The sequence below is a fragment of the Lonchura striata genome, chromosome 8 (genome assembly GCF_046129695.1).
Source record: "Lonchura striata isolate bLonStr1 chromosome 8, bLonStr1.mat, whole genome shotgun sequence".
Lineage (NCBI taxonomy): Eukaryota > Metazoa > Chordata > Aves > Passeriformes > Estrildidae > Lonchura > Lonchura striata.
The window spans coordinates 21,385,420-21,401,803 of NC_134610.1; the positions used below are offsets into that span (position 1 = coordinate 21,385,420).

General features: G+C 36.7%; 1 protein-coding gene across 6 annotated transcripts in view; it reads right to left on the reverse strand.

Annotated features, from left to right (window-relative positions):
* Positions 1–16,384, reverse strand: part of OLA1 (Obg like ATPase 1) — a 128,257-nt gene that overhangs the window by 70,740 nt on the left and 41,133 nt on the right. For 4 of the 6 annotated variants that reach the window (XM_021552476.2, XM_021552475.1, XM_021552477.1 and 1 more), the window contains exon 4: positions 11,879–12,006. The exons of the other annotated variants lie outside the window; for them this stretch is intronic. In XM_021552476.2, the coding sequence (XP_021408151.1) occupies positions 11,879–12,006 (128 nt within the window). The remainder of the gene's footprint in view (positions 1–11,878; positions 12,007–16,384) is intronic. 6 annotated transcript variants of the gene reach the window in all.

A 16,384-nucleotide genomic window follows, 5' to 3' on the forward strand; every position in this document is an offset into this window, starting at 1 on the left:
CCATAACGTGAGTTAGCAAAAGTAATCAATACAGAAGAGAGGAAGAATTTTATTTTTGTTTTCTATAAATATATATTGATTAGTTAAGGTTCAGACCAAGCCATCTTTATTCACACTGAACAGAACTTGACTGCAATTCATGCAACTTGAATCACACAGTATGACTAAATAGAAGAACTGCACTCCAGGAAAAAATACAGAAGCACTTTAAAAGGTCACTTTTGTACTCTCTCCCTACTTGCTTACATACATGTTCTAGGAAAAATGACAACAGGAAAACATGAAAGGATGAGAGCATGAGTTAATAATTAGTTATAAAATAATGCCAGTTAGCAGCCTGGAATTATGCTGAAATAATAAAATGGAAGTATTTTAATAAAGTGAATGTTGTTAATGGCTTATCGGTTAAAAAATAATAATATTCTTATCAAAGCCACTGTATGGAAAGAGACTAAATGAGAGCTGTATTTTTGAATACTGTTTTGCATGGTCTTTAGCTTGCATTTATGTTCTTTTCATATCCCATTCCCACAGGATTATTGTTTGAACACTGCTGTAATCATTATCTGAGTGTAAGCTACTTCTAAATCTCTAACTTGCATCATTCCTCAGAAGGGCAAGTTACTAGACCAGTGTGCAAGAATAGGAAAGTTGAATTTATATGCTCCTGTCTCAGGGCTTCAGGCCCAGGGAGGAGGGGTGACTGCTGAAGGGAGCCTTCAATGCTCCAGGACTAGTATGCAGAAGTACACAGAGATTTTATCACAGATTCGGTAGACCTAGTAAGTCCTGCACACAAATATGGAATTACACAGTAGTCATATTCCTTCCAAGAACAGAGCAATTGAATACAAAAATCAGCAATAAAGTAGCTTAGTTAGAGCCTCATTTCTCCAAATGGGAACTATGCCTCACCTGACTTCAAGTACAGAAATTTTGAAGAGATGTTGTGCCTTTCCTAAGGTCACAGGGAGCAAGACAGGCCTACTGTGCACTCAGCCAACATACAAAAAACTACTAATTTCACCTACTTGGTTGAATTTTCCACAAAAGCACATTCAATACAATGTAACTTGACAAGGGGACAGCAGATTGTCTACAAATTTATATAGCACTGGGTATCTGTCTTAATACAAGGAGAACAACTTTAAGAAACTGTGGCCAAATCACATGCAAATTTTTCTCATCCACTGTGAAATGGGAAAATAAATAAATAAAAAATACATCAAAAACAGAGGAACAGAACATCACAGATTAGGTACTTCCAACAGAGAAAGCCATTCAGTGGATATCTGTACAGTCATTAGTGCAGTAGGGTCAGAGTCAGAAAAATATGGTTTGCTTGTGCGTTTTATTTTAAACTGTGCAAACAAAAACTTTTCTGTTCACAACAAAACATGTTAATATGGAACAAAACATCTCCTGGAGTCCAGATCACTTCACTGCAACGCTTTTTTCTCTGCTCCAATATCATCATGTGCCATTAATTTGCTAGCTGGAAAAAAAAAAAAACCTGAAGCCTAACATGTATTTTTGTTAACTCGGTAAAAAAAGTACAAGAAAAGCTCCCCATAATGGTGATGGGAGGAGCAATGGAGGGGGTGGGAGACAAGAACAGGACACAAAAAACCACCTTTTCCAAAGATTGTTCTAAGCAAAAGGGACATGTCATGTTAAACAGTAGTCAATAGCTGCATACAACCAGTAAACAAATTCAACTCTATGAAAAAAGAACTACATCACCATTTAGTGGTTGCAATTTAGATTATTCTAGCGTGTAATACTTTAATTGTATAAAACAAAGCTGATGTCACAAACACAAAAGAACTTCTTGCAAAGCAAGCACCACAAGTAATTTTTATGCTGCCACTGATGGCTGACAAGTGATGAGCACTTTGTTCGAATTCATATACTTATGCATCTAAGGCAACAGGTGGCTTATAAAAAGAAAACACTAAGAGCTTTTTAACTCTTCATTACCAAATTTTTATAATAAGTTTTGTCATAATGACTAAACAATCTCTACAAATAAAAGCTCAACACACTAACTACAAAGATGAACCATGGCTCAGAGAAAATGATCTATTATTTTACTAAAAGCAGAAACTGAGGTAAGGTTCTGGAACCCACTTACTTGAGCTCTGACTACACTCACAACATTTTGTAATTGGAAATTGTAAATTTCTAAATTGTAATTACACAAAGCACTCAATATTTAAACAGTAGCTTGTGATATATAAATTAAAATCAATTTAAGACAAAACAATTCATATTTTCTTGCTGTCTTTTCTATATCCATCTCAAATAATAGCTGAGTGTTGTGGTACCCTTGGAAGGAAATTTCTGGAAGTGTATTTTCAAGTCTTAAAACCAACTGAAAGTGATGCATTTCAGTTGTTGCTTAATGTAGTTTTGAGCCAAGAGTGGCATTACAGAAACAACGTTTTTTTTTTCTAAATACTGCACAGTCCAATAAACAGTTTTGTTTTCTTTACGCACACAGTTACTAAAAAAATAATTAAAGCAGCTATGCTGCACAGAATGAAGGAACATACTTCATTTAAATTTGCATTTAAGTGCAAAGAACTTCAAAGAAAAATAAAATACACCATAAATACAGAGATAATTCACATTAAAATAACAGAGCTAAAATAAAATAACCTAAAGCAGTATTCACTGATTTTGTTACATGTTTTAAAAACTGGAAGGTAAGTTGAGAAGACAAAAATGCAGTAAGAATACCAAAACAATCTTTATATTCTGCCTTGTAATTAAGCTATGAAATAATCATCTGCTAATGATTAAAACATTTTAGTGTTTGCTGGTTTGGATAGATTCAACTCACATACAACATATTACTTTTTCCTCTGCATGGCAGTTTCATCATGCCACCCCTAACAATTTAAAACTATGATATCAATATTTCTTATCTTGTACCCTACACACACAATTTCTATGGTGATGTTCATTGGATTAATTTTTATGCTTTTTGACACTTCAGAGAACCCAACCCAAGAGTCTTAAACAGTCTAACTTTTGGATTCCCTCTGCTTTACATATTTTGTCTGAAAGCAAAATATGCTCCCTCTCATGTAGCATAAATTCCTGTACTTCTACATTTCCCCCCGTCTGCAACTCTTTCACACACTTGACTTCCCATTCCTACTGCTATTTAGCTTTGAGATAATAATTTTCACATCAAATTACCAAAGCTGGGTGCATAAAAATATGCAGTGTCAAGGAACTGTTACCTCTGTAACATTTATCTAGGCTAGTACTGAAATGCAAACCTATGCTCAAACACATTTTAAAAGTTTAACTAGTAACACAAGTTTGAGGTACAGAAGCTTCTGCCATCCTCCATATAAGGAGAAAACCCGATAGGATGGAGGGGGGAATGAAGAAGTTAGAGACAAGGAAGAAGGGATGTTGTTTGATTTTGTAAAGAAAGTACTTTAACTTTAAAGAAAACAAATTAATCATTAGTTACTTGAATATGCAGAAATTTAGCTACATACCTAATGAGAAACACTGAGGTTCTAAAGAATCTTCTTCCTATTTTATCAACAACAGATGAAGCTTCACTTCAACTGTAAAACCTAAATAAGTACCACAAGTAGCATTTCTGAGGTATTTCACAAAAATGAATAAATGTTTGGCTTGATATTTTGTTAATTGTCTCCAGGCACAGAGGCTCCAGGGTGTTGTTTGAGGCTAGAGATCCCCTGGCATCACAACTAAAGCAATAGTTTTCAAAGCAGCTCTTGCAACTACTGCTGATAAACATCCAGCATTTAAATCCAGCCCATTGCTAATTTTGTTTTCCGCAGAAGATACCAGGATAAAAAGTCATCTTGAAATACACCAAAAAATAGCTGGGAGAAATTGTGTGAAGCAAAGACAAGAGTGACAAGTTCCAAACAGAGAAAAAAAACAGGCCAGAAGAATTTCTGCTGAGATGCCATTGATAACTGACTAATACATAACCCATTGTAAAGCCAAGTAGAAAAGAAAAACTTCATCTTCACCCAAAGTGAAGCTGGACTTCATCAGGACAGAAGAGAAAGTCTGGAAAGCATATTGAAAACATACCAACTATCTTTGTTGAAGGCTCACCAAAAGAAGTCAGCAGATTTCCACATCAATACTTCAGCATTACAACAGCACAAAGGCACATCTGCAACCAAACCCTGCATCTCAATAACATCTCAGCATAAATAATAGTCATAAGAAAGTCAGATTTCTTCAGACTCCAGTGGACAACATGCAAGGTTTGAAAAAAAACATCCCTAAGTCTTGCAAGCTTAGAAGAAAACAGGAAAAAAGAAAAAAAAAAGGAAAAAAGGATGCAACTGGCATATTTCCTATGGCTGCCTTTTTACAAACATTTTTCATTTTACCGATCTCAGCTTAATGCTCCCTCAGCTAGAACAGCATGACTGTTTGCTCTATTACATATTAAATCCAATTAGAGATATTACCTATTTTTAAAATAACCCAGCAAGAAGAATATGGTTATTTTCAAGACCCAAACCCCCTTTTACTACATGGTTTCACAATCAGTTGCAACAGCACAGAAGGAAGTGGCAGCATATCCATGAGAAAAGCTGTCAGAGTATGGAGCCACTTCAGCTCACAGAGGAACATCCTATCCAGTGTACAAGTCTGGCACAACATATGACTTGGAAAGGGACAAGCACCTATTTTTCTAAAAGTGGCATTATGGCTGATGTAGAAACCAGGCAGCTCCCATAAACAGCAATTCTGAAAGGAAACTGAACCAGCTTTTTCTGTCAGTTTACTAAACAGTCTCATAAACTCTCATAGGCAAAGACAAAGGAACTCTAAACTGACAACCCAAGGATCTCAGAAAAATTTGCTTGACACAGAACAAAAAAGAGATATATATTAATTCAACCTTACACTAGCATATCTTAACTTACCCAGAATCTTTGTTTATTTTGGCTAGGATAAGTAATTTACAGCCAGAATAAGAAACCCAAAGCCAGGTTCCTCCTGGTCTTTTTTTTTTTTAATTTGCAGTAGTTAGTCCACTGTTCAGTACACAGCAATCAAATACTTAAACTTCTCCTTGTCCATTTTAATACTGAAGTCACATAAGCCTCGGAAATTATCACCTCAGTTAATTTGGCATTGACTCACTTGCATATTCAACACCAAAGCAAGGAGGGACAGTGATAAAGAGCCCTGGGCAAACTCCTACTGCCGTTCACAGCAACCCATGCCCTCAGCCCTGCCAGGAAGCACAGCCATCTACAATTCAATTGAGAAACAAAAGTGCTTTAAGGAACCTCTCTAATTTAAAGTTTTCCTTAAAACTCTGCATTAAAAAACAACAACAACGCTTTCTCAAAAACATTAAAAAAAACCCCAGCACTTTCTCAAAAGCAACTTTCTGAAAGGGATGCTGCAATAGTCTCAGTTTACAGATTACTCACCTTTCTGATACAATCATGCAGCTAATTAAAGTAAAAACACTCAGCCACTTATCTTTCCGAAAAGAACTGTTACTTTACCTTTTCTGAGGTAGCCTTTCTCTGACCAAAGGAAAACAGGCAAACATTTCATATTAGAAACAAAAATATTAGAAACAATAGAAAAAAAACCCAAATCCATCTGCAGTACTTTTCTCTTCAAGCTTTCAAGAAAGTCCATGAAACAGAAAAAAAAAAAAAAAAAAAAAAAAAAAAAAAAATTACACTATCACTGTTTTTAAGAAGTCAGGATACTCTACCCCATCAGCAAAGACACCAACTCAAACAAATAAACATGTGTTTCACAGTCACCTGAACACCCCAACTCTATCACACACTGATGATTTCTTTGAAGTATTACAGAGGAAAAACTCATCTGCATTGCCTAAATAGCAATTACACACTGCCAAATCACACACACAATACTGCAATAAAAGTAGTCGTAGGTCAAATAATAGCAATGACTCAGTAAAGTCTTTATTCTCAGGGGAGGGAGGGTTTACTGGTCAAGTACTTTATGACTCACAGTACAGTATATTAGAAATTTTCTATGTATTCTTTAGAATTGAGAGATTGCCCTTGTAGCTCAGTAGGTAGCTCTCCTGTTTCTGGCCTGCGAGGTCATAGCTTTAAGTCCCTGCTGAGGAAACTTAACAAGTTCCATCTATAAATAGAATGGCATTAGATGCTGCTACTCTAGCAAGGGTGGTGGCCTTTAGACAGGAAATTTTATGTTTTCGTCTGTTCTGATACAAAAAAGAAACTGGACATAAAGAGGGATAGGATATTATGCTAAAGATGAATGACAAAGTGGGTTCCAAAATCCACTGTCACTTCAATCAGTGTGATACTAACAAATCTAGCATTATCAAGCTATGATAAAGGCTAGGCAAGAACACAAGAACAGTAATTTTCCTTCTCAATGAGAATAAGTAATTAAATAAAATTACAGACTTTACAATATTTGAGACTGAAACCTCATAGGAACAAGACAATCAAAATTCAATTTGTGACATCAAGAAGCAACCTCAACATAAAACAAATTTTGGACTGTTTGATTACTAACATAATGTTCAAACATTCATACCTCTATTTGCAGAAGTAAAGTATATCCTTGAGAGACATTTATTTAATTACTGTGGATTAATATGATACAAATACATTTTTACTCCTAATATCCATATATTTGGGGAGGCTTATTGAGTTCTCAGAACAACTACTTGTGAGGAATTTTTAAATGGAACCTATTTTAACACTTACCTGAGTTTATTTGTGCTTTAAAGTGTAACCACCTGGCCTTAGAGGAATTAAAGCTCAGGTATCAGTTTCATTTAGTCTGGCAATGTAATTTACTGTTCAGTAAAGACAAAGGCTAACTCACTAGTGATGACAATTTTCCAGCACCTGTTCCACAATCTGCACCCACATGCCCATGAAAACAAATTCATTCCTCTGCTGGAATCATAGCTGCAAACAGAATACTGTGAACAGCTCTGAGGTACAAACCCACCAATTTTGTTCATGTACACACACCAGCAATGTAACAGGAGATTAGGGTGATTTTATAATGCGATTTCCTACATCTCAAACACAGTAACATTATGTTCAAGGATGATGATAGATCTTGCAATGTTCTCCTGCTATTTTTCAGCATAAGAGGTTATTCCCTTCCTGTAATTATCTTCTTTCCTAAGTAAAAAATCTGATTAGTTCAAAGTTTTCCACAGCCAGCCAAATTAAGCTAGTTGATCCCGCACTGGCCCTGATCTATCAAACAGGATGCTGGTGTACCAAATGTCTCCCTCTCTCTTGCAGGTGTAGGTTTCAATGTAGTAGTAATTAAAACTGCATGAGAGAAGATTGACAAGAATCCCATCCTGGTCCTTTAATTCCACTATCAACATTTTGGACAATAATGTACTAGTATCCAAAGCACACACAAGGTCTTTTCTGCTCTTCAGACCCTTCTACAAAAAACCACTTTTAAGCATCAGCCTTCATCCTAAGTCTCTTTTCACATTCTTGTATTGAAACTTTGAAATTGTAACACACAGTGCAAAACTAGTCTTGCAAATATAAATTATTTCCCTTTTAGGGTTGCTAAAAGGAATAGAAAAATACCACTTTCATAACTCTATGATTAGAAAAATCTCCTATGCTAAGTCTTTTCTCAAAATCGAAACACTATACAAAATTTAACCAAAAAATCCCAAACAAAAAATCTCCAAAGAAAAAACCCACAAGCACTAGATTAATACATAGACACAAATGCTAGTTTAATTTGAAAGCTTTCACAATTTCTGGATTTAATATGGAGACGTCACTGAAAGCCAACTGAAAGTTTAGCTGAGCTATGAGCCATTGCAAATATTTTAGTATACTTTAATTCAGTTGCTCTAAAAATAAAAAAGAGAAAATTTCAATAGGAACTATCATCTGCTCAATAGCATACATCAATACATCTTGATTGTGTAACACTAACAAGTTTGATATGTACAGACTATTTTTAAACTTTGGTAGTTTAGCAGTGAAAGATTTGTAAACAGACAACACTTTTTAAACACCTGTCAATTGCACTCAGCAATATAAAACAAAACCAAAGCATCTTCAAAAAATTGAACCAAAATATGCCAAGGACAATACAATTTTCTTAAGACAGGTATCTTAACATTATTTCAAGGTGAATTTTTGACACATTATAAAGAAGAAAAAACAGCTTCAGATAATAGAAGTGACAGAGCCAAGCTACAGCTGCATAAACTGAGCCACTGTGATTCCCAAAGCACAGAACACACATGCTGAAAGGATGAGATGTAAGTTATACTTCGTCCACTGAAATGTTAGTGCAGTGGAGTGTGGCCAAGTGATATCCACACATGCCTCCTCTCAGCAGCAGTTGGATTCCAGGAGCAGCAACCAGCAGGTAGGGTTTCTTGTTAGAGAACATGGGAGGAAAATGCATCATGCCTCAAGTATATAAAAGCTACAGATTATTAGCATCTTTATATAGAAAATACATACATTTTTATAGGAAGTCCAAAAAATCAGTGAAAAAAGAGGATGTATATCAGGATGTTTATCATCACTTTGATCTTTATGGGCAAATCAAAGCACTGGCAGTATTACTAAAAGCTACCATTAACCTTCATGATGGTAAAAAAATTAAGTCAACTTGATTTTAAATGCTGAGCAAAAATCAGCAAAAATATTGTCAAACTCTGTTTTGATTAGTGGTTTTTTCAAGTAAGAATAAACTACACTCAGCTGACATGATTCATAGCTATCAAAGCTTTAAGTAATGACAAATAGCTTTAGAAGTTACCTAAAACCCGAAGGAGGCAGAACCAGGGGGCGGACTAAACATTTCCAGTTTTAACAAACACAAAACTGGAGTAAAAGCAATTAAAACTTTCTAGGAACCCACTCGCATTGGTCACACCAGTCACTTCCGTAAGACCGTGGGGGATGTTTACCTAGCTTCACAGCTCCTTCACTCCTACCACAAAGGACAAGATTTCACGGGTTATCAGTTAGCAAACTCCCCATCCTGCTGCTAAAAGGCAGCTGGAGCTCATCTGCTGTGAAGTCAGAGCACTTCCAGAGGAGCAAAGCGGGAGCTTGGCAGCCCTGCCTGCCTGCACTCCCCCAGCCCCAGCAGCTCACAGGATCTCTGCAGCACTGGCACACCAGGGGATGGCACAGCTGAGCCCTCAGGTTCTTCCACAAAACCCAGTGCTGCCTGCCCTACTTGAAACATTAGGCATCCAACTCTAATGGTTTCTCATTAATTGGAAAGAAGCATTTGGTAGCAAAGTACTTTTACAGACAAGCTTCCTCTCAATTTCTGTACCTTTGAAGAGAAAGACTGGATTTCATTAAAGAAACTAAAAATAAGAAAAAAATGTGGAGCATATTTTCTAGAAAACTAGGACTGCAGAATATCAGTAGGAAGAAAAATTCAAAAACATGAAGAGTTCTGGCTATTTAACATCCAGTACATTCAAAAGCTTGACAGAGATATAGCAGTAACTAAATACTGATATCCACCATTTTCCTCACTGAAGCATTGTTTAAGTGTAATTTGTAAATTTACACTCGTAACAAAATTGCCATTTATAGTTCACCATACAAAGAAAGTAATTTTCTACAAGTACTTGTGACCGATCTGCCATAAAAGTTGAAAGGTGGTTAAAGCCATTAAACTGGGGAAGAAACACTATGTTAACCTTCAAACAGCCTGCCTTCTGTCATCACAAAAAACACTGCTGCTTCAGTCAGAACTGCAGTACACCTGAAACATGGAGAACAGAACTGTCAAAAATGTTCCAAATTAAACCGTGAAACTTGGAAGATGAACAAAGCTGTACCTTAAAGCACGTGTTAGGTTACTGTGGGACTGCAAACACCATTATCCAGGAGAGAAAACCATTTCAAAATGAAATCCCCCATTCACTCAACCAGTAAGTAAGCAAGTATATCTGTCTGAGGTTTTCATAACTAGGTGTGACCAAAAGTAAATTATACCCCTACCCCTAAGAAACTGGGATAACATCTGAAATTTTTAAGTGTATGGAGACCAACTGGTTTAGTATAAGTATCAGTAAAGAATTTTCAGTTTGTGCACTTTTACAGAAAAAAAAAAATCTACAGAAAGTATCAAAACCCAATAATGGATTGCTCTATTTTGCAGGGGAAAACATAATTCCCTTGTTTGCTAAGAGAATCTACTTTGTACTGTCACTTTTAATCATGTATTAAAAAAAACAGTGGTGCTCAACACAAACTTATCTCTCCTTTTACTTGTCCTGTTACCCTACTATGTGTGGTTGCCTTGTGTTGCCTGTTTCTTTGCAAGTATTAAATACACCTTAGACACATAAACAATATTTTTATTGATAACATAAAAAACATATCTCTGGAAAAGTAACAGTCCAACAAGGATATGAAAATTTGAAAGCTGAAAATTCACAGCCATTTCAAGATGGGGGTATTGTCTCTTTTTAAATTAAGTAAAGAAAGTAGAGAATTAGCCAGGTGAAAACAGAATTTCTCCTCAGCTTTATGCCATGTAAGAGCTCACCTGTGTACCTTGTGGTGGATCAACTGACAAGCAACAGCCTTCTCTAAAAACATCTCAGAACACAAAGAGGTGACAACACTGTATTCTGTTATGGCAGCTAAATTAAATGACAAATATACCTTCTGTCCTAAAGAAAACACAGTTTAACACATCCTCAATAAATAAAGAAAACAGGATCAGCCTAGAACTATAAAATAACTTTGCTGAGATATCCAAAGTTTGTGTCACCTTACTCAACTCCATTCCTATCAAGCTACTTTCTTTCTTATTGTTACCTTAATTAATACAACTTGGTTAATTCTCAAATGGCTTTCTGCAAAATTACCAACTGAACCAAGCTAAGTCAAAGCCTAACATGCCTTTATTCAATACACTCAGGTATGCAAAGCTTGAAGTCTAAGCACAAATCCACCATGACCTGCTGCTGACTTCTTGCCTGGCAGCCATAAAAAAGAAAAAGACCAATTCTCTGAAGGACTCTGCTCCCCATGCTGGCCGTTACCACAGGCAGTAGTAGTGCCAATCACAACAGCACAAAGACAGGGAGAAACACTTTCAGTGCTCAAAAGGTAAAAATGTGTTCCAGAGCAAATCAAAATTAAAACAAACACTAAATTTTTTGTGCTTTGAAAACACACAATCCCCAGATCACTTCATGTTACAGCTATTCTTAACAACATTTTATCATTCTTATCTTCTCTTCACCTTCAACAACACCTTCTTTCCAGCTTGCTGGCATACAAGTCTCACCCTCCAGTCCCCTGCCTATTACCCTTGAACAGGAGCAATCTGCCTGGGTTCTTTTTAAGTCACTTTCTACTGTGACTGCAGAGATTCAGTGTTCAGGCTGAAAACTGACAGTTGGTTTCAGGGTACTGGCTCCCAAAGATACACAGTTCATCAGGAACTTGGATCAACCCCTGGTAAAAGGCAACAAAGAAACTTCATCCTCTCAGGATCTGCAAAGTTTAAGGATCTACAAAAGCAGCAGATTTCTACTTCCATTTCTGTCTTTTATTAACACATTCCATTTTTCCTTCATGAAATTAGACAAACTGCCATGCACTACCAGCAAAAGAAAATGACACATCATTACTGCAGACTTCCAAAAACCCAGTTTCTTTTTAAGTCTACAGTACAAGGCTGATGAAGAAAATGTACCTGTTACATAGCAGAGGATGAGGATTGTCTTGGCTGGAACAATAGAATTTGAATTGTAATGCATATTTGCTCCAAAGTTACTAATTACAGTACAACAGTGCTGTCCTTAAGCTAGGGAAAACAGGTAAGTAAGTTTACATACGCATCAGATGAAAGATCCCATCACAGGCATTAATGTGAGACAAGAAGGAATTTCCTAAGCCTTGTCCAGTGTGGGCTCCTTTCACAAGGCCAGCAATATCCACCACATTCAGAAATGCTGGAATTTTGCTGAAATATAAAAGTTAGAAGTTTCATTACCAAAGCATATTAGCCAAAAATTTTGACAGAGAAAAAAATTCAGAACATGAAAATTCAACACTTCTTTTTTGGAACTAGTTAAACATCACAGTAAGGAATGTGCAAGACAAAATCCCCCCCTTCCCATGTAAAACATCCATTCTCTAAATTCTCTGTAAATATTCATGTAAAATTAAATAAACTAGTTTTGAAGTGTGGAATCATACAGACAACTACACAATGATCAAGCAGGCCTGGAAGGTTGAAGCATAAATACGTCATGTGTAGTGCACAGTTTTCACAGGACCAAAGGGATATGACACAAAAGGCCATTGCACTCTGCAATTGCACAACTCCAAGGTTACCATTTGGCTCAGTAGGTTATGCAGCTTTCTCAGAAGACTCATTTTTTTTTAATACAGTGATGATTAAAATTAGCAGTGACCAAGGTTATGCAAACAACTTGGAAAAAAAGCAGATAAATTAAGATGGTATAATATAAACAGCTGTGATGTGTTCCACCACAGTGATCAGCAAATGGTTAAGCAGATATGTTTACATGACTTTTTATACAGCAACAACAGATTAGCTGACAAAAAACAGTTAAAAATGCTTTTAAAGGTATGGGAAATCGATAAATTGCAAGCCTTCTATCCTCCACAAATTCTCAACTGGTTAAAAAAAGAACAAATAACTTAATGGGCATTAAACTTTTCATATACATTCTAAACCAAATTACTTCCCAAAATCCAGCTGAACCAGGAAAAAACCCCAAGAAAATCACTAAAACTTCATGATAAGGTATTGACTAAAAGCACTTTCATATGCTCTATGCAACTAACACCATCATCATGAACAGTGGCAGAGACAGAACCACACTGAAATGCTGCAAATCCCCCATTTGCAAAAGACCAGAAACTGCACACCACAGTCTCAAGATCTCCAGCTTGATGGCTCCAAAATAGGCGGAAGAGTAGTTCATTCCCATCAAACACTTCATCACCATCATATTTCATCAGCACTATGCTAGGACTAATAGAGCAGCTCACTATTTTACTGGCAGTAAGCACAGCAGCAAACACCCAAACCCACAGGCCCAAGGACTGGGTGTGACTGCCTCGAAGGGAGCATGAGCAAAAAGTGCTTATCTGGAAAGCAGAGGGTGCCCTGTTCTATGGTGAGTGTTCTTCATCATGAGATTCAAATCTAAAGAAATAAATTCTCTGGTCTACCTAAAGATACCTTTTACAAAAACCTACTTTTGCAGTGCTGCCCGCAGACAGAAACCACAAAGGTGGGAATGAGGACTGAGGATAACCTAGCCAGTAATCTTCTAAGCAGTATTACACTTCTGAAATCTTTACTGTCCACAGCCCAAACTGAATTTTATTTTTGTTAGTGTGACAACTTGCTGATAAACACGTGTTTTCAAATACTGAATTTTTGACAACATGACTGTAACAGCAGGAAACTCCACCAGCAGGAAAACAACCCGTCTCATCACAGTGCCTGGTATGGCAGCTATAGCCCAGACAGAAAAAAATGTAGTTACAGAAATCTATGGATCATTGTCGCTGCTCTGAGCAACCGACTTAGGTAGAACAAAACACAATTCCAACTTTTTTTCCTTTGGTGTTATCCCACTTTCATTTGACTGCAAATAAATCAGCAGATGTTCTTTCTCACTTCAAATTAACACTCGAATTTGGGGAGAGACGATTCACTAGAATCTGAGTATGGAACATCAATTATTTCTGGAAGAGTGGTGACCACTCTGGTGGTTTTGTTTTCAATCTTGCCCTAACACTTCCAAAGGAAAATTATTTCTTTCAAGTAAAATAATTTCACAATACAAGATCTGGACAAAATCTTTTTGTTTACCAAGGTGAAGTTCAAAGTGTCACTAAACCTCTCAGGTATAATACATTAGGAACTTAGTGACATGTTCCATGTAATTAATATCTTTGTGATGTACTTAGAAGTAGTTAAGTAACACAATATAGTATGTTACTTGAATTCTGGTAACATAACAGTGACTTTAAACTTCACTAGGCCCATGAAAAGAAGGGCCCATCCTTGGGAAGACAGATATTGTGTGCTACAAGTTAATGCTGTGGAATGCAGTCAAAAGTACTTGAATGTAAGTTTGCTAAGAAGTAAACCAATTTTGCAAATTTCACGGCTTTGTCCCACTATATTTTTTTTAACTACCAGTACACAACAGAACAAATCCTTAAAGAGTAACTCACATTCTGAAGAAAGAAGCCAGTAAATATTTAATGCATTAACCCAGTAATTCCTTTTGCCTGATATGAACAGAACTAACATACTTCAGAAGAAACTGCAGGCAACTTCCCAGTCCTTGCTTTTTGACAAGTAACTATTTCCTCAGCAGCAAGACAGAAAAACACCACTCTTTAAAGCACTTCTCCATTGTCATTTTAAACAGTGTTTTAAGGAAAACAAAGGTGGTGTAAGAAATGTTCTGTACTCCTCTCTCACCTTTCTGGTAGGATTAACCTCCTAGCCAGCCATCAGAACAATTCACACTTTCACTACAAAGATGCCACATTAGAACAAGACTGACACCTTCATATGCAGATGGCTGCTCTATCACCAGAATCAACCTCATTTGCCACACAATGGAAAGAAAACCGTGAAAAATGTGCTGGGGTTAAGTAACACAAGCAAGAGACCTTTGAAGTGTGTGGGTTTCCAGGGCGCTTTCTCACCTTCACTTCGGGTACCACAAAGCTCATATTCCAAGCAAATTAAAACTACTCCCACTGGCAGACACCTTGCCGGGTCTACATCTCTGTTTCATCATAGAAAAATTAATACACAGAAAAGTAAAAAAAGGCACAAGCTAACCACACTTTCCTGTATGCTGAAGGACAAGGAGTCAACATTATGAAACTAAATAAACAGAGAACACTGCACACAATGACGGGAATGCACCATACATCTAGAATACGGTTTATTGAAGACTTAACTGCATTTTGCTTTTTTTTCCCTCCTCCTCTAAACAAATTAATTTCCATTTCTTAAGATTCGTTAGTCAGCATTAGCATAATGTCACTGAGCCTCAAATGATCATCAGGAACAGGTGGCATCAACTGATCATTTGTACAAATCAGTGCTACACCAATCTACCATAAAGCATGTCACAAGGATTTATAATATGAAACAGAACACCAAATCCAGAAGTATCTCTATATTTTAACCACAGGTTTAATCCTTGAGCAGAGATTTTTTACCTCACTTTGAAAAACATTAGCATTGATTTTGCGTTAGCGTACCACCTTCACTGTATGAGCAACCATGCAGTAAAGAGCACAAGATTCACTGGGCCAGATAAAGTACAGTTTTGCAGTCTGGTGGTTAGAGCATTTTCAGGAATAAAAGGCTTATGCATCCATAGGGCGACATATTTTGCAGAAAAGAGAAATTCTTCTTCCTTCCTGAAAATTCATACAACTTAAGTGAGAGCCATCTGTTACCATTCACAAATGACCTGAAGTAAAAGCAGCAACACAGAAAGAGAACATGTATATTGTAACAATGTCTAATTTCCAAACAGAGCAGTTTGGAACTCCCTCTTCCAAGAGACTGCTACAGCTCCCCCAATCAATCTTGCAAGCAGTTTTGACCAATGTAAGCAAAACCCCTCACTGGGTAGTTAAAAGAATCTGCTTCCAAAGAACTCGGTACTGCAGATGAACCCTGGTCATTTCTATGCAAGAATTATTTCATTAATAGCATTTTATCCATGTTACTGACAAACAAAGACTTGAACCTAATGGCACATGAACCAGAAGTGAAAAATCTGCTAATTAAATTGTGCTTATATGAATTATAACAAGGTAAGAGACTCAATGTGGATTACAACACACAGTCCATGTCCTGCACATACCAAACACCTCCATTCTCAAACTATTCACTAAGTTATTACATTTTCCCTTCTCTCATCAGGCAGAAAAGATGGCTCAAGTCACCATTAATTAATATTTTTCATTCACTGCTGACAAACAAGCAATGCTAGAACACGCATCACAGCCCAGCTGATTAACACAGGCTCAGAACAAACTGAAGAGCAGGCAAACTCAGTAACACCTGTGGAAAAAGAACATTAACAATAGGCTATAGTTACCAATTTCCAGCAATTTTCTGTAAAAAAATGGGGTTCTTTTATAGATGCTGATATGTTAAGAGTTCCAGTCTGCTACATTATTGATCTGTCACTTAGAAAGTACAGGTGGTTTCCATTTACATAAATGCTCTTCTTAAACATAGCCTAAGTCCCACACAATGTCCCTCAGAACGTCCCACTGATGATCTGGTCTCTACAAAATGCTTTCCAGCAACTGAT